Source organism: Bombus vosnesenskii, unplaced genomic scaffold (assembly GCF_011952255.1).
Source record: "Bombus vosnesenskii isolate JDL3184/JDL3185 unplaced genomic scaffold, Bvos_JDL3184-5_v1.1 scf7180000014579, whole genome shotgun sequence".
NCBI classification, from domain to species: domain Eukaryota; kingdom Metazoa; phylum Arthropoda; class Insecta; order Hymenoptera; family Apidae; genus Bombus; species Bombus vosnesenskii.
In genome coordinates this window covers 1,685,898-1,702,455 of record NW_022883531.1, presented here as the reverse complement: position 1 = coordinate 1,702,455, position 16,558 = coordinate 1,685,898, and the positions used below count along the sequence as shown (strand labels likewise).

The following is a 16,558-nucleotide window of genomic DNA, read 5'->3' as shown; positions in this document are numbered from 1 at the left end:
TTAACGTTGATCGCCAGTGATCATCAGGATGTCATGATAAGCGCAGTCACTGGAGACTATTATGATAGTCAACCTGTTAAGATTTTAACCATTACTTAGTTAAGTTATGCTTCTTCAAACTTTTATAATCAAGGTTTATTCAGTTTACGTAATATCACTTAAGATTGAATGATTACATTACATAATTGGACTAATTCTTAAATTTCTATTAATTTCTTAAATGATTAAATTTTTCAAGGAAATTACATACACGGGAACAGACTTTTTATTTCCAAATATAGGTCTTTTCAGCAAAGTTTATACAAGCTGTATTATCTAGAATGGTCTTGGTTTGGTTCTTGTGAAAGGAAACTCTTCGCGTTTGTGATATGGGTTATAAGGATCATCTACATAATAGTGCGGTCTTTTCCAATAGCTTGTTACCATTTTGTCCAACATAGTAGATTGCGTTGCATTACAAAAAACATGCTGTCTCAGTCTATATTTGCTTCTCTGAGACTTTTTCCACAAACTTCTATGACGTCCAGCAAAAGTTCTGATCCATATGCCCCTATAATTAAATAAACATGTATTGCATAGTATACTAAACAGTAAGTATTACAATATTAAATCATATTGAAATTTTACCAATTTAGTCTATAGAACCTATCAAGCACAGCTTTCACAGACTTTCTTTTACCTTTCTTCCTAGAATATTTTGTAACTGTTCTCGCAGGAGTTGTTGTAGTTACTAGCATTGGAGATACAACGCTATCAACTTGTATCTTGCTGTTAAGTTTAATTACATGACTGACAATAACTGATATCAGATTAATGTTATATAATATTATGTAATATTATATATATAATATAATAATATAGTAGTAATATATATAGTATATATATAATATATATATATAAGTGTACATACCCAAATATTGGCTTTTGTTTAGTGTTACCAACATCGTTGCATTTACTTATTGTAGAAGAAAACGCACCAAAGAACCTATGTTGAATACATAGTGTAATAGGGCATTGTTTAGGGATCAGAGAACTTGTTACATTGACAACACTGTCTCGCAAAGCAATATCTGAAATATTGATATAAGATTAATTACATGAACGATAATCAAGTCACAGGATTTCATGATAAAATTAATTTAAATTGTAAAGCGAGACATGTTTGGTAGACATATGCGTATCAGTTTAATAATCGCGCTCGTTTTCAATTCCACCGTGTTCCGTTCGTCAGAGAATCAAAATGGTTGATTGATCTAATCAAACATAACCTATAATGCACGAACTTGCAATGATTATCGCACAATGAACTATTGAATTCCAACGAATAATAGTTTAAAATGAAGCCACCGAATTATCGTTCGATGTAGATGAGGGCAGTATCAGTGAACTCATAAGGAAATACCTATCACGCACCTCGAATAGCGGTACTAAGAATACGCAACATTCTTCTTTTCCTCTAGTTCCGTCGGTAACCAGCTGTTTTGTACCGTCGTTCCCTTTTTCCTTTGGCTGCCTAACCGGCCACCCGAAAGATGTTCCGAATTGGATTAAAATTTCCGTGCAACGGTCTAAATAGGGTACGTAAAGTAAGTAAAAAGTAAGAAATTGTACTTGCGAGCCTGGTGATTTTGCATTACACAGATTTAACGGAAAATACGAAAGGATTATAGAAAATTGTCGCTCACATTATGCTATTAGACATTACTGTCGTGATTGTCTCCTGTGATAATATTTGAATAATTCGTTGTTGTTTGCTGCTATTCTGGGAAGACATAACTCGTGATCTGTATGAGAAATCGTGATCGTAACACGATGACGATGTTTTCGCAAGTTGTCAGTGAATATTCCTGCAAAGACCAAGGTTGCCTGCCTCGTGTGACAAGATGGCTTATATTTAGGAGCTTACATAATTCCAGGCGATTTCACCGCCACTGTTGGTCTTTTAGGTCAAAAAGCATGGATCTTCTAGGCTGTATTTGACAACTAGATGTTACGAGACACGTGCACGAGTTAAATACGACCCGGAATGTAGGTAAGCGAATTGATTTCTCCGCCTGTTTTCTAAACTCATTTCCACAATTGTCAAACTTGTCATCGTTTGAGTTTCTAGAAGAGAAAAATACTTTGTATTGTTGTTTCTATTTGAATCCTTACGTGATACATTTTATCAAGTGGAAGTCTGCATATGCTATCCAATCTACATATGTGTATTTTGAATTTAACTCCCATTTAGGTGCAGGTTAGGTTATATTTGACAAGATATTCTATTCCGTAGATTTCGTATTTGAACGCTTTACATTACCATTTAGAGCAAATTTATTATGTAATTATACATTTTGAATGGTCATGTGATATATATTCATACCGATTATACAATATATTTCAACGTGTCATTTCGTGTGCATCGTATGTTTTAGATTTTCCAAGGATGTGGAGCTTGTATCCAGAATATCTGGACATAGGTATTCCACGGATTCAACAAAGAGGTATTCAAGGTTTATGTGAGAGTATTGTTACATTGTATTACATAATAAATTATGATCTTCTTTCATTAAAAAAATGTTGAATATGAAATGTGTCTTTAAAAATTAAAATAAATGTTATAGAATGTAGCGTAAATATGTAAATGATTATAAGTTTTCTTTCCACAATTAATTTCTTTCCTGTTTGTTAAATAAGTATAATCTGTTTCGCAATGTTTATTATTAAAGCGAGAAAAGTAGAGGCTCAAGAACACTGCTAACTCTAACTGCCATGGCAATAGGAGCATCGGGTGTATTGTTTTACGCAAAGCATAACCCGGAATTCCGTGCAAATCTTGAAAGTTGGGTACCTGGTACAGACAAAACAATTCAGATCATCTTTCAGGAGGAATCGTCCTATTTTGAATTCATACGTACATTCTTTGAATCGTTAAAGCAAACGTAAGTTGGACTTTATTACTATTTGAATTTGTGATATAAATTATAACGTAAATTATATCATAATAATCGAGAATAATCTAAGTATTGTTTTATTTTAGATTATTAAGTGCCATCTTTGGAGGAGAATCACAAAAGGAATCAGGTCAGAAAAGATTAGATTGCGCGAACCTTGAAGACTATATACGTGAGCTCCATTAATAATCCCTAACCCCATTCCTTCCTTTCCTTCGTTTTTTAATCGCCTTAGATGTAGAGTTTTGCTATATAAAAAAAATTGTTTTATTTAAAACAGGGACTAGGTAATTACTATTTTGCTTACTAACATTTGATAATAACATGTGTACTATAGCACCAAAGCCAGTTTTTGTACCACTCATTGATAAGAAGGAACCACCTAATAACGATCCTTATACTGAAATAAGATTAAGTAAAGAAAAAGGAGAAGAAATCGAAATCGGTAGGTCTTTAAACGTGTAATTCTATGTGACCAAATTTTATCTTTCTACATAACAGAAGATGAACGTGCATGCTATGTTCTCAGTGGCCGAAAAACCTCAGCCACCTGCCAAGGATGTATCCGAGGAATTGATGCCAGTAAATCTGGTCGAACTGGAAACTTCTGCTGGCGAAACTGCGTCCAAAGCTATCGCAGCCTATCAAACAGCAGCATGTGCTATTCAAGATTACAATCAAGATGTGATAAAAGTCGTAGAAAGTGTTAACGCCACCGTTGGTAGCTCTGTCTGGAACAGGTATTTTTTTCTCATGCATACTACTTTATATTAATAAAGTAATTATATGTTCTCTTAAATGAGAAACGTTTATTTATTAATTCTAGGCTAAAGGATGCAACGGAAAAGAGGAGGGAGGCCATTAAAGAGGCGGAAGACCATGCCAATCAAGCACTCGATTCGTTGAAAAAGATGTATAATTTAATCGACGACCCTAAATTCGAGGCGCCATCACACATGAAAACTGCCGCTCGAAGAAATATCAAGAAAATCTTAGATGACGTGGACGAAGCGAAGAAAAAGTACGAAATGGAAATACAAAGTAGCAATATGGCCGAGCGTTACTGGAAGCAAGTCAGAACTGCCCGTGAAAATCTCAACGAAGAACTTCAGATACTCTTCCCCGATATCAACATTCACGAGAAAAAATTGGCCATCGACGAAGACGCTTTTGACTTATTCGTTCTACACATGTATAACAAAGTGAATGGTTTGCAAAAGGAATTGGAAAAAATGAGGGTAAATATTAGTATAAGATATTATATAAGTCACTCAAATATTCGAGTGTAAAAATCGGTAAGTGTTCTATATTTTGTCGGGTTATAGACGGTCAACGAGAGTAAACTCAAGGCAGCATTAAAATCATCGGGCGATGTAGCGACTCAGGAAAGACTCGACGCCTTGGTATGCCTCGAGCTGGACAAGGAGAAGCAAGTTCTTCAGGACGAGTTTAACAAAAAGGTAAGAGAGTTACTTCCATTCTAAAATCTCCGTATATATACATAGTTGAGCCTTATGTCCAAATGAAACACACGAGTGTATGTGCCTGTGGTATGGTATCACGGTCGCGTTAATTAGCCCATCACAAATCTGGAAGAAATAACGCAAAACTTTCCAACGAGACTGAAGAAAATATTAAATCATAGTATTATCACGCGTAATACCGTGCAGTTCAAATTTATATTCTCAGGCGTAGTCCATTTGAAAATTATGTGACCAATTTCCCGTGGGAAATTAACGAAACACGCGTGAAGGTAATGACGCCGTCGGCAATAACCCCCGCAAGATAACAATAAATTAATATGAAGAGGGTTTGAATCGGTAGCTGCCTCGTGAAAGTAAACGGTGGGTATACACGGTTTCATGATTATAACGAATAGAATATGACATTAGAAAAGGCGATGGCACATTCCGTCGCATACTTTGGTCGTTCTGTGCGATTGCATATGGAAAATGTTACGTATCTCTGTATACGTATACGGGCGTATATCTGTCTATTTGGCAAAAGATGATGAGTGGAAAAAGAGTTGGAGAGTTCATGTTGCCATCCTTCGGACTTTTTACCTATTTCCATTTGGCATGCCGCCAATATTTTGCTAGTGGTAGGCAATATTATCTCTTTAGACTAACCTTGCAGTATATCCGGTATACACGTGCCTAGTCACACCGAGATATTCTCGCTCAGAGGAATCACTATGACTTGCTATCGTTATAGTTGTCTTCGGAGTTCGCTTCGGAGTTCATTTCGAAGTTCGTTTCGGAGTTTGCCCTCGATTCCATTCGGGATACAAGTTAACGGATCTGACTGGGTCATAGAGAAAATTTAGGACGATTGTGCATCGATTGGACGTATGCTGACTACACGCTGACGTATATGGTTTAATTATTTTCATTGTACATATTTTACTCTCAATTGAAACATTTGTTGTTTAGGGGCTTGAAAATTCGTTTTTTTTTTTTAAATTTGTGTACTTAAAAGTATTTTGTATCATATTTTAAGGAAATAAATTCTAGTGCCATGTACCCGAATCCTGTAATTCTGAAAATATTAGAATTGTTTCAAAAGACATTATTATTTAATGAATCGTACATTTCTATGAATGTAATACGAATGTTTGAAAAAATTTGCAATATCTTAAAAATTTCATTTCATTTGATCGCACGTTTAATCTAAAAAGTAATTTAGCCACGCGAAACAGTTTAGTTGCAAATGAAATGTCCTTGGTCAGGATTTCTTTTATTGTAACGACGGCTTCTGTTGCGACTCGTAAAATCGAAAATATAAACCTTCCGAGAATTGAGAGACTCAAGTCGATTTGGAAGCTTTGAAAGTTGCTCGATCGATCGGAACACGATTTGTAATATCGATGAAATCATTTCTTCCTCGAACGACTTTGAAATCCTGCCAAGGACTTAATACACAGTCGAGAATCCGCTGTTTTCGGTCTTATTCGAAGATTTGGGAGATTGCAGAAAGAATATGTAAGTTAAGAAACTGGCAATTTAGGTAGTCGTGAATAATTGTCAACGTGACCTCACAGAGGGATAGATAGGGTAGTCTGGACGACAGGAAGAGAGAATTTTGACAGAAATTGCTATAGAGTGGCGTGGACGAGTTGATCGCGATGAAAGAGTGGACCTACTAAATTGTTACTTGACATTTGCGCATAAAGTATTCCTTCTGTCCGTCCAGGAGAGCTTCGCGTTAACATTATACGCGTCTCTTCAAAGGCTTTCAATTTTCAGTAAACGAGGGGCTCAGAGTTGACGTACCTCATTTTCTTTAGCAACAAATCACCACGGTATGTGTTTTCATGCGAGAATTTTAGTATCGTGCGTTTAGCATCCACATCCTGTGTGGATGTGGAAAGGTGTTTTGTAATTCTCCTTTGTTTGCGCGTGTTCTAAACATCCATCCTTCATGAATTAAACATTCACGTAGGGCTTGAATTTTGACGTCAATGGTACCAAACAGAAAGCCTGATGATTATTTGACCTGAATATTGATCTGGACCATCGACATTCAGTCGTGACGTAATTCTGATTCCTGTGTTACAGCGATAAAAAGAACCTATAAGAATGCGACATTTTTCTAGTATCTACATATTTTCGCAATTTTTTAGTTGGTGAACTATTACCAATGGTATTGAGGATAGTTTGTAAAATTTCTTTTCCAAAGTTCAACTTCCAAATTACATTAATGCGATAATCATGAAAAGAAGAGAGAAAAAAAAAGAGAAAGAGAAAAGAGAGAGAATGACTCAAAAACTGGTCTAATGATTCAATCTTTTAGATGTTCGAAATATTCAATTTCTCGAATATTATGTAAAAATTATTCCGACCATTCAATTCCCCAAAAGTCTCGATAAACACACCACATTTCATCGATTTTCTCTGGACGGAATTATCTTTCGAATTCGAGAAATTATTATTCAAATTACAACAGCAAATAGACAATGGATTATAAATTCACGAGTCGACAGTTTTCATTCTGTTCTTCTTGCTTTTCCTTCTCTTCTGAATAAACTCTATTTCTTTGCTTCCTTGGCGACTATACTGAACTATTTTCAATTCAACAACGATGCATACTGGATGCCGATATATCGTATCTGTCACACGCGCATTTCCATCCTCACGCACCGATATAAAAGAAGGCAGCGTATTTCTTACGTTGTTGCTGCGGCTTTTGAGCGATCTTTAAGGTAGATGGTGGCACAACGTAGATTAGGCCGTACATCCGGTTTTTCGTAAATGTATCGTCTTGAACAAGTGTTGCGCTAGCAACCTGGGTGAAGGCATGAACATTGTTTTCGGTACGGGCGTGCGTAAATCGAACAACTGCCTGATCACACAGACAGATCGGACGACGCTTTCGATCTTTTTCCCCCTTTTGCCCCGTTCGAACGATATCGATCGGCGTGTGTGCCTTCTGCTCCCGTTATGGGCCATCCAGACTTCATGGATGCAGCGTGGAATAATTTAGAACCAGCCACAGGCATAGTCGAGAGAAAAATTCTCCGGTAACGCGATTTCAATTTGAACCCTCTCTGCTCTGCCTCTTTCCGGGTTGATTTATTTCGCAAATGAGAGTTGGATATATAGATCAACGTTGTTGAAATTAAGGTCAAAAATTGAGGTTAAACAGCGGGAGAATGGAGCGAGTGGACGCTTATCTGAAACTAAACTGGAAAATCGCGCTCAAATGCGCTATATTTTACTAACACATAATTAGATTGCAGATATTTATGAAAATTTAAGTGTTTGTGTACGCTGTTATATTTAAAAAAAGAGGAAAAGAAAAAGGAAGAAGGAGAAATTTCTTGCATACTATAGATATCGTAAATAGTATCTGCTTTACTTTGGACGTTTCGTATGTCATGTTCTTACGTTATGTTGAACCTTGGATAAAAGTATGTCTGTTTTTTTTCTTTTCTAAATATTATAAAACATATTTTGCTTTTGATATTTTACGTAAAACTTATTTTTCGAATGAAATTTCTTTTATAGTACTGTGAGAAAATATGGAGATCTTATTGAATGGATTTTATAATCAGTTCAGTACGTGAACAGTTGTAAAATATCGAATGTCCGACTCCACTTGGTTTAATACTACTTGATTCCTTTCCTAGCTTCGGTTGCGCTGTACGGCTGTTATTAATGTCATGAATCTTATTTTGTTACAGCAGATATTAGTTTTGGGCTTTGCTCGTGGATTTCAATAATTACCTACGAAATAACAGTTGAAATATTTGGGAATGTGATAAATCTATTTTACAGTACGTGCAATAAGTATTCGTAAATTGAATCAAGAATAAATAAGGAATATTCACGAGAATCTTATTCTCATTATTTATTTCAATGCGAAGTAAAATCAAAATTTGCTTCTTAACTAGATCAAATTTAACTTGTATTTTCTATAAAATTAAATATTTCGCTCCTGATATTTCGAAATTTTGCAACAAATCTAGAAAAATACGCGTTGAATCAATAAATTCAACGTGAAATTTCATCGAAGAAACATCATTGGAGTTTATTGACTTTCGACTTTCAACCATATTGTTGAAGCGTCTAAATTTCCCTACCACTTTCGCGGTAGATTTCGAAGAAAATTCATTTCGTAGATGGAGTATCGAAGCATGCCGAGAAACTTCTCTGCTTTTCCCACCGTCAGTTTAAAAGTTCCCGAGTGCAAGAATCGGCGTCCGTTGAATATTAAAATAATCGACTCGTGCATTCTCGTCGCCGAAATCGGGTGGCTATCGACATCGACACCGGTGGATCGCCCGCTAAACTGAAACTATCACTGCCGGATATCTTTTCAGGCGTTCCGTCGGTCGGAAATGGGTCGGAAATACGTATCAATCGTGAAAAACTCGATTCCGTGTTATTAAACCCGAACCTTCGAGTCGATTTCGTTTAAGCATCTCTCGAAGAAGAAATTGATCTGTGAATCGGTTCCGTCCAACTTTTATCTCTGGACTCAGAGCTGCAAGTTTCGAGGACAATGGGAAATTACTCAGATTCCAAGAGCAGTAAAACGCATTTTGCTTCGGACGTTTAGAGTCGGTTGTATTAAGTTCGACTTTTTTATGAGAAGATTATTCTGCGATGTTGCTTTGTACGAGTGTGAAATTATTCAGATATGCACGGTTTTTTCGATTCCATTTCACTGCGCAATTATCACAGCAGGTGGCCGTGGACCGGACAGTTTCTCATCTTTCGAAATAGATTAGAAAACGATGCAGCGGATTTGTTCGATCCCGATATGTGGTATCGGTTTTTTTTAACTTGTGCCCTTTTCAAATTTCTTTCTGGTTGACGCGGGCAGTCGGTTGTCCGTTTAACTTAATTTTCACGGTGCAACATGTGGGAAACACTGCCGGAGTGTCAAGAATCATATTTTTCACTTTTTCGCTGCCCGCCGCCCCCCGCCCCGTCTTCTCGTTTTTCCTTTTTCACGCATTTTTATTTTTATTTTATTTCATTTTATTCTTATTTCACCTGTACGTGGGACGTTTCGCTTCGACTGAAAACGCGCTCGATGGCCCATTGTATTCGCTGGAGACTCGTTCTATCCATTTTAGTTTGATAAATGTCTAAATAAATGGACTACTAAATTGATACGGATTGTTCAATAAGAAACGAAAATCGTCGGAGACAGATCGAAGAATGATTAATCTTTTTATGCCGTGGTGATCATAGTTGCTGGAAGAGCAGAAAAGATTCGAGGACGAGATACGACGGCAGCTGAAACTGCAAGGGCAGGTGCACACCGATCACATTCAGGACGCACTTGCGATAAAGGAACAGGAAGCGGATAGGAAGTTGAAACGTGCACTCAGCGAGCAAACTGAGAAAGATTCGTTAAAGTATAAGTCACAGCTTGCTGCAATCGTCGGAAGGTTACGTGGTTTGGAAGCTGCGCTGAAAGGTGAGTGCCTCTTTGAACTTAATTTGGAGAATATAGACAATTATACACGTACATGTGTTTATATTAAACGTGCTACGTTCCCTATATGTATGATTATGATGTATAATTTATTTATTATTATATTATATGTACAATTTATATTGTGGTCACAGGCATTTTGCTCTACAAGATAAATATGTATGTACTTGTACAGTTTATAAGATGTAGGAGTTATGACTGAAGCTATCTTGTGACCAACATAAAGATATTGTCACAACACTTGAAGAAATAGGAAGTTTAGCAAACTGAAAAACATAAAGTTAAATTTTTTGGGGGGCACATGCGGAAATTTTTCTAGTGGAATTTTAATTAGATGTAGGGTGTTGAAATGTTCAACTTACCAAGGAGGAACATTTATGATAAGTATCAATATGCAGAACTGTATTAAAACTGTAAAATTAGATTTTTCACAGGAGAAAATGAAAATTTTCGATAAGCTGGTTTTTATTCCACGAGGTAATAATTTCCCAATCGAATTCACACCTTAATAAGGTTCGCGTACTTGCAAAATTCCCAACTTTCCTTTAAACTTGGCGTGGACTTTTAGTTTGCATATTCATGAGAATTAATCTAACCTTCCGCTATATTCATACATAAATGTGAGATTGTTTAAAAAGGAGGAAAATATTCATTAAGATTGTATATTTCTATAAGATTCAAGGGTTGTAAGACATGCAAGATGCTTATGATTCAGATGATTCATCATTCAAAGACGTTTTTCATAATATTTTCTAATAGTAATTATGGTTATTATTATGGTTATTATTAGTAATAACTAATAATTGCTATTAGTAATACAGTAATATTAAGTAACTGTTCGATGCGTATGAAATGTTGTTTATTTGGATTTTGAATTTAGCTTTGACGGGCTAATCATCAACTAATTATTATATTAAGGAAGATGAAGTTTCTTCTGTATACCATCTGTATTCAATCGGGGCCTTTCCTTTGGGATTTTTTTACTTTTATATATGTCGGGTTTACATTAGAATTAGGGTTAGGGGCGTGAAACGAATCTTCGTTTGGATTACACGTTGTCGTTATGCAATAGAGAAGACATTGACTAGTGCAAGTACGATTATCATAGAACCGGACAAGTAACCGTGGTAATTAGATACTCGAGAAACTAATGACACTGATCCTAGGTTCAATAACGAATCCGCGGTCGACGGGATGATAGATGAACGTGCTCACAAAATCTAAGTCGGGCGCGTAATATTCACTGGTTACTCTTTTCGTCGATGAGATCGCGAGAGAGAATGAATTTCCCGTCCCGATGATGCCACAGAGGAAAACTATAATGGGGTGTGTCTAAGGACACGAGATCATCGGATTCGTCGAGAAAAGCCTTCCTTCAGAAAGTAAGAGAAATTGGCGTTGCTGCTAATTGGTTAATTTCTATGTTGGTGGTTGAAGAAGATTTATAGCGGTTTCTTAGGCTAGCTGGAAATATACTGTGAAGATGTATCGACATCTGGCAATCATCTTGTCCGAAGAATGGGGTCTTTGTATAGTAAGCCACGGGACAGAAACCGTTGGAGGGTTTACTGTCGCGTGCCGCTACAACTATTTCTTTTTAATGAGAGCTATACAGTTACTCTGTGGCGGCACTTAACAGCAAATACAGCCACTCGACACTAACTAGTGTCGGATAACGGCAGCGCAATGATTAGCACCTTAGGTTACGAACGTTCGGAACCCGGGTTCGAATCCCGGCGACCAGAGTCCGATTTTTCTTCCACGCATCTAAATCAGAAGAAAAAGCAGCAGTACCCCAGCAGCGACATCTACAGCCAGCGCTACAATTATCACGGACAACACTTACACCTCAACTCTATACCTCTATTAGGTAAAAACGTTCATCCCGTGACCGCGGCTACGTTCAGAGACTAGTTGTCACTTCCAGCCGAAGCTCACTATCACAAATCTCGGACAATTATAATCGGGTTAAGTCATAAAGACTAAAGTATTGGGGATTTTCCGAAGAATTCCAAAGAAAGGCCCCGGTGTTCTTTCATCTCCGATATATATATATGTGCCAGAATAAAGTACATAAACGTTAACTAAATTAAATTACCTGGGGAAGCAGTTTCTGGGAAATCTGTTTTACTTATTGCCGCTGTAACTTTCTCAGGTCAAGAAGGAACAGAGCATGGAAATGCTGCCGCGGCATCTACGTGACTGAACTGAAAAGGATCGCTCTGTTACGAATAATATTCCGGTATCGTAATTCGTAGATCCTGCTCCGTATTGGAAATACGAAGTAATATCTTCCCATTCCATATCGGGAGGGACTTTTCGTCTTCACCGTTTAAAATCGTCCGCTTGCGCCTTGCGCTATGTAATTCCTCGAAAGGCTAAGCCTTCTAGATATTAGATTTCTAGACATTAGGTAGGGATAGAATTAATAGGTATATTTTTTTACAAGGAATGTCTGCGATTTGTCGTGTAACCTGATATGGGACTAAAATGTTTCCAAACGAGTCGTTATACCGACTGACAATAAATCCTCAGTACTATGCCACGCCGGCATAATGCCAATGTTTTCGGGCCAGTTTCGGTGCGGAGTGAGCGCTCCATAGTTCCCTGGACAGTTCGAAAACGATAAACAGACGGTGGCAGACCTGGACGCGGGGAGATGGATTTTACAACCCTCGTCCAATCACCTAACTAACGCACCGCAATTAACGTGTCGCAATTATAATTGGCACTGTTCTACTCTATTCTTTTCTTCTCTTCTCTTCTCTTCTGTTTTGCTGCAAGCTGTTATTTAAGAGTTACCGCGCATTCGTCGTGTTTAAGAGTCGCTTGAAAATCGATCGAATGCCTTTTTTCCCCGCACGATTTTGATAGATTTGGAAATTTGAATTTCTGCATTCTTGTATTCTCTATACATCTCGATTCCTTGCCTCGGAGTTGCTGGTGTTACTTGTACTATATTTTTCTTATTCCTATAAACGCATATGGCACGAGCAAAATAAATATTCTTATTAAAAAGAAATATATATCATATAGTGTAAGCGAATTTCGGTGGAATATAATCTATTATCGATATAGACGGATCCCGATTTGTCCGAGACGCCGCGTTTATTCAAGGATGAATGGGGTGGATAGGAAACGCGTAAAAGTGTCGGTTCCGTTCGCCTGTTTTCGACCTCGTCGAACATTTCACAAAGAATACTGCAATATACTGGGCATCTCGTCGTCGCAGAACGTTGCAGCCTGCTACGCTATAGCACCGTGACATAGTGTTGACACGCTTCTTTTTCCCGCAGCCGAGGGGTCGTGACGAAGGCCAGCCAGGCAGCCGTGCCAGGCGTTGCAAATTTACATTTTCTTACGATATTTAATAATAAATAATAATAAAAGAGGTAAACAGAGCTTGAAATATGAAATATGAATCAGAGAGCGACAGACAGCATCGTAACGTGAATAGTAAAAGAAATGGAAACGAGGATTTCGTAACTCGTTAAAGCTATTTCCTTCAGTCGCACAACAGGATCAGGAGCAGCTTTCTTTCTATGGAGAATCCAAAGCACGTGATTTTAAGTTTCCACTTCCTTCTCTTTGTGTTCGGTTCAATTCTATTTCGTAGCCGATGATACAGGGTGGGGCAAGTGCGAAGGGATGATTTAAAGAGCGTGTAGAGAAGGCTGCTGGTGTATACGGTAAAGATTAATCGAGGCGGGTCCCGGATTTGAACTGTTTGAAGGAGCCGCAAACCAATCGAGTCCCTTCTTTTGTTCCGTGAGAGGAGAGATAAACTGTCACCGTGGAACGGATGATTCACTCTGACGCGAAGATAAATCGCTCGAGACAACTTTTTTGAGTAGAAGGAAAATGACAAAGGAGCACATTTATTATTATAGAAATTATATTTATTATTATAAAGGTTGTATCGCTTTGTCTAAAAATTACTCTCGTTATCTACGTATTACAGATCTAGCGGTAAATCATCGCTATTTTCAGATTCAATCAGGCGTAGAAAACTGTCGTAAAAAATGAAACATTGGATGCGCATCTTCTTCTTTAATAATATGTATCGTGTAGCAATTATGGAACGAATTTTAAGAGGGAACGGAACAAATTGTTAAAAATTTTTTAAATTCTACGAATTCTAAAGTAAAATGATTCAATATTATTATCCAATCTCAGAATGCAAAACAGGTGATATCGACGTCTCGCTCACCTCGCTGATTTCACTAATTTTTTAAGTAATTTTGTCGGGGGCATGATTCTGTGCAAACCTAACCCCCATCCCTGGGCCTTTCCAGTTTTCCAGATATTCGCAAAAATCTGTCGATACCGCTAAATTTTGCCTACAAGTGTGCGTCCGTGACAACGTACGCGATAATATTGTAAAAAGTAACGTGCGCACTTTCCACAAAACTAAGATTCGATTATATGTGTGATGATAGTGGCACGTTTCGAGACCGTAGTAAAATTATACAGGGTGGTTGGTAACTGGTGGTACAAGCGGAAAGGGGGTGATTCTACGCGAAAAAAGAAGTCGAAAATATAGAATAAAATTTTTTTTTTAATTTTTCCATCGAGACAACGATCTACAGTGAGATCCGTTATAACGAGACGTGATAAAGTGCACGCGTACCGAGCGAAAATTCAAAGTCGTTTTTTTCGAAAACAAAGTCTCAAACGAAAAATTTTTATTCTATATTTTCGACTTCTTTTTTCGCGTAGAATCACCCCCTTTCCGCTTGTACCACCAGTTACCAACCACCCTGTATATCTGAATGTCGGTCGAACGAGCAGCGGTTGTTTTCGATACACGGTCGTTTACGCGCTCAATGAATTTGCTCATTTGCGTTTGCCCCGAAAGAGAGCGACGCGCGTTCATATCGACGGGAAATCGATTCGGTCGGCTCGGAATCCGTCCTTTTGCCGTTTTTGTCGTTTTTGTCGCTCTTGTCGCTTTTGTTGCATCGTTGGTCGGTCGCTTCGTTGAGAGCGAAACAAGGTCACGCGCTTAGGAATAGAGGGGTGGGAATGGGGGGGGGGGTGTAAAATGGGAACAGAGGATGAAATATAGAAGCGAGCAGTTCAAAAATTGTTAGAACAAAATATTGGAACACTAAAGAAAAGAAGGGGATAAAGGGACGGATCGTAGATGAAGGATTGGACGAATGAAAATGAGAGTTTAACAATAACGATTTGAAAAGGTAAATCATTAAAGGTTAATGTTGTGTTGTGTTGATACGATGTTTTATTTGCAGCGTCTTTCTCTTTAGAGTCAATTTACGTTATTGGATTTACATTTTTTAATATTATATTTTAATTACGAAGCAGTGTATCAAGGAGTTTCGCTTGATATATTTTTCGCCGTTATGTTTTCTGTTAACCCATTCACTGCCACGCAAATTTTATTGCTTGCAGATATAGTATTAGAATGGCATTTGCAGTAATTTGAAAATGGAAAGAAAAAATATCTATCGATCTCGCAGCTGTCAGTTAAGTGAATGTGTTAATTGCTTCTTGCAATTTTATGAAATTTGAAGAAATTCGTGTGTATTTTCGACCAATCGCGGGGAGACGCAATCGCGAGGAGAGACGTCAACGGGAATCGTAAATTCCCGTTACGATTATAGTAATCGACACCACGAGTTGATCGATCCCCTGATTTCGGTTAAGATAATAGGAGTGATTCAGTTAGTATAACACTGTGATTCACAGAATTATAAGTTATATATTTCCAACACTTAAGTTACACTGTTGAGTAGGTATAAATCGTAGATAACAACTTGTCGCACGAATATAAGATAGATATGCACAATAGAGCAAGGCTCTAGTTGAATTTAGTATGTTAGTGGACGTAGCACTAGAGGATACTTAATAGAGGAAGTGAATGTTCGGTGATCCCGAGAACTGACTTAGATAGTTGATGTGAGTTATACTCCTCTAGCGTTGTGCTTAGACTTAGACGTTAGGCGTTAGATTTTTTCTACTTAGTTGTTGACTTTTCTAGCGATGTAGAAGAAGTAAGTTTGAGTGACGATGCTGTGTCGGAGGAAAGCTAGCGATGGGTGTGTCTAGCGCACGGGACCATCGGATTTGTTCATGACATTTTTGGTCAGGAAAGTGAGGGCAGTATACATTGCTTCTGATTGGATAAATGAAGGTTGGTGGACTAGGAAGGGTCTTAGCCGCTCTCGATAGAAAGTTGCTAGTAGGAAGCATCGTACGTGAGAAAAACTAACTTTCCCTTGTCAAGCCGTAGTCAGTTCGCTGTTGAGTACCGAAGCGTGCAGACGTGTGTCTAGTGCTCTGTGAAGTTCGTAAAACAACACGTGTCGCCCAACCGTCGAAAATGAACACAGCCAAGTGTTTCCTATCCTTTAGAGAAAAAAATCCCACGCTCCTAACCTCTACCCGAATTACTAGCCTCATAGCCTCACGACTAGTTATTCATTTTGAATTAACTAGCTCGATGATGGCCCATGAATCACGACCAGGCTCTCCTGAGCAAATTCATAACTGCTCCGCGCTACCTCCTCCGTGGCAAAAGTGCAACAGATCCCTCCGTACCAATGACGCCAAAAATTTTAAGAAGCGAAAGATAGAAACACCAAAAACAAACGACACTCAAAGAAATTCCCCCCCCACCAATATTTGTTGATGATGTCATTGACATACAAACG

The 16,558-nt window shown here is 37.8% G+C and overlaps 2 protein-coding genes across 10 annotated transcripts in view; one reads left to right on the top strand and one right to left on the bottom strand.

The window, feature by feature from the left end:
• Window positions 1–120: 120 nt before the first annotated feature.
• On the bottom strand, window positions 121–1,715 carry LOC117240148 (39S ribosomal protein L35, mitochondrial). Its single transcript, XM_033506038.1, has 4 exons — window positions 1,414–1,715; window positions 911–1,070; window positions 628–768; window positions 121–550 (listed from the first exon to the last, which is right to left on the bottom strand). The coding sequence occupies exons 1-4, from the start codon at window positions 1,442–1,444 to the stop codon at window positions 316–318; spliced, it is 567 nt and encodes a 188-aa protein (XP_033361929.1). The 5' UTR covers window positions 1,445–1,715; the 3' UTR covers window positions 121–315.
• Window positions 1,461–16,558, top strand: part of LOC117240145 (MICOS complex subunit Mic60) — a 34,872-nt gene continuing 19,774 nt past the window's right edge. For 2 of the 9 annotated variants that reach the window (XM_033506028.1, XM_033506036.1), the window contains exons 1-10: window positions 1,467–1,586; window positions 1,947–2,032; window positions 2,418–2,495; window positions 2,712–2,924; window positions 3,023–3,108; window positions 3,274–3,381; window positions 3,466–3,676; window positions 3,763–4,174; window positions 4,262–4,396; window positions 9,638–9,866. In XM_033506028.1, the coding sequence (XP_033361919.1) occupies window positions 1,533–1,586; window positions 1,947–2,032; window positions 2,418–2,495; window positions 2,712–2,924; window positions 3,023–3,108; window positions 3,274–3,381; window positions 3,466–3,676; window positions 3,763–4,174; window positions 4,262–4,396; window positions 9,638–9,866 (1,612 nt within the window). In that variant the 5' untranslated portion in view covers window positions 1,467–1,532. Of the gene's footprint in view, window positions 1,587–1,946; window positions 2,033–2,417; window positions 2,496–2,711; window positions 2,925–3,022; window positions 3,109–3,273; window positions 3,382–3,465; window positions 3,677–3,762; window positions 4,175–4,261; window positions 4,397–9,637; window positions 9,867–16,558 lie in introns of all 9 variants that reach the window. The other 7 variants (XM_033506031.1, XM_033506030.1, XM_033506033.1 and 4 more) reach the window with 7 other exon arrangements.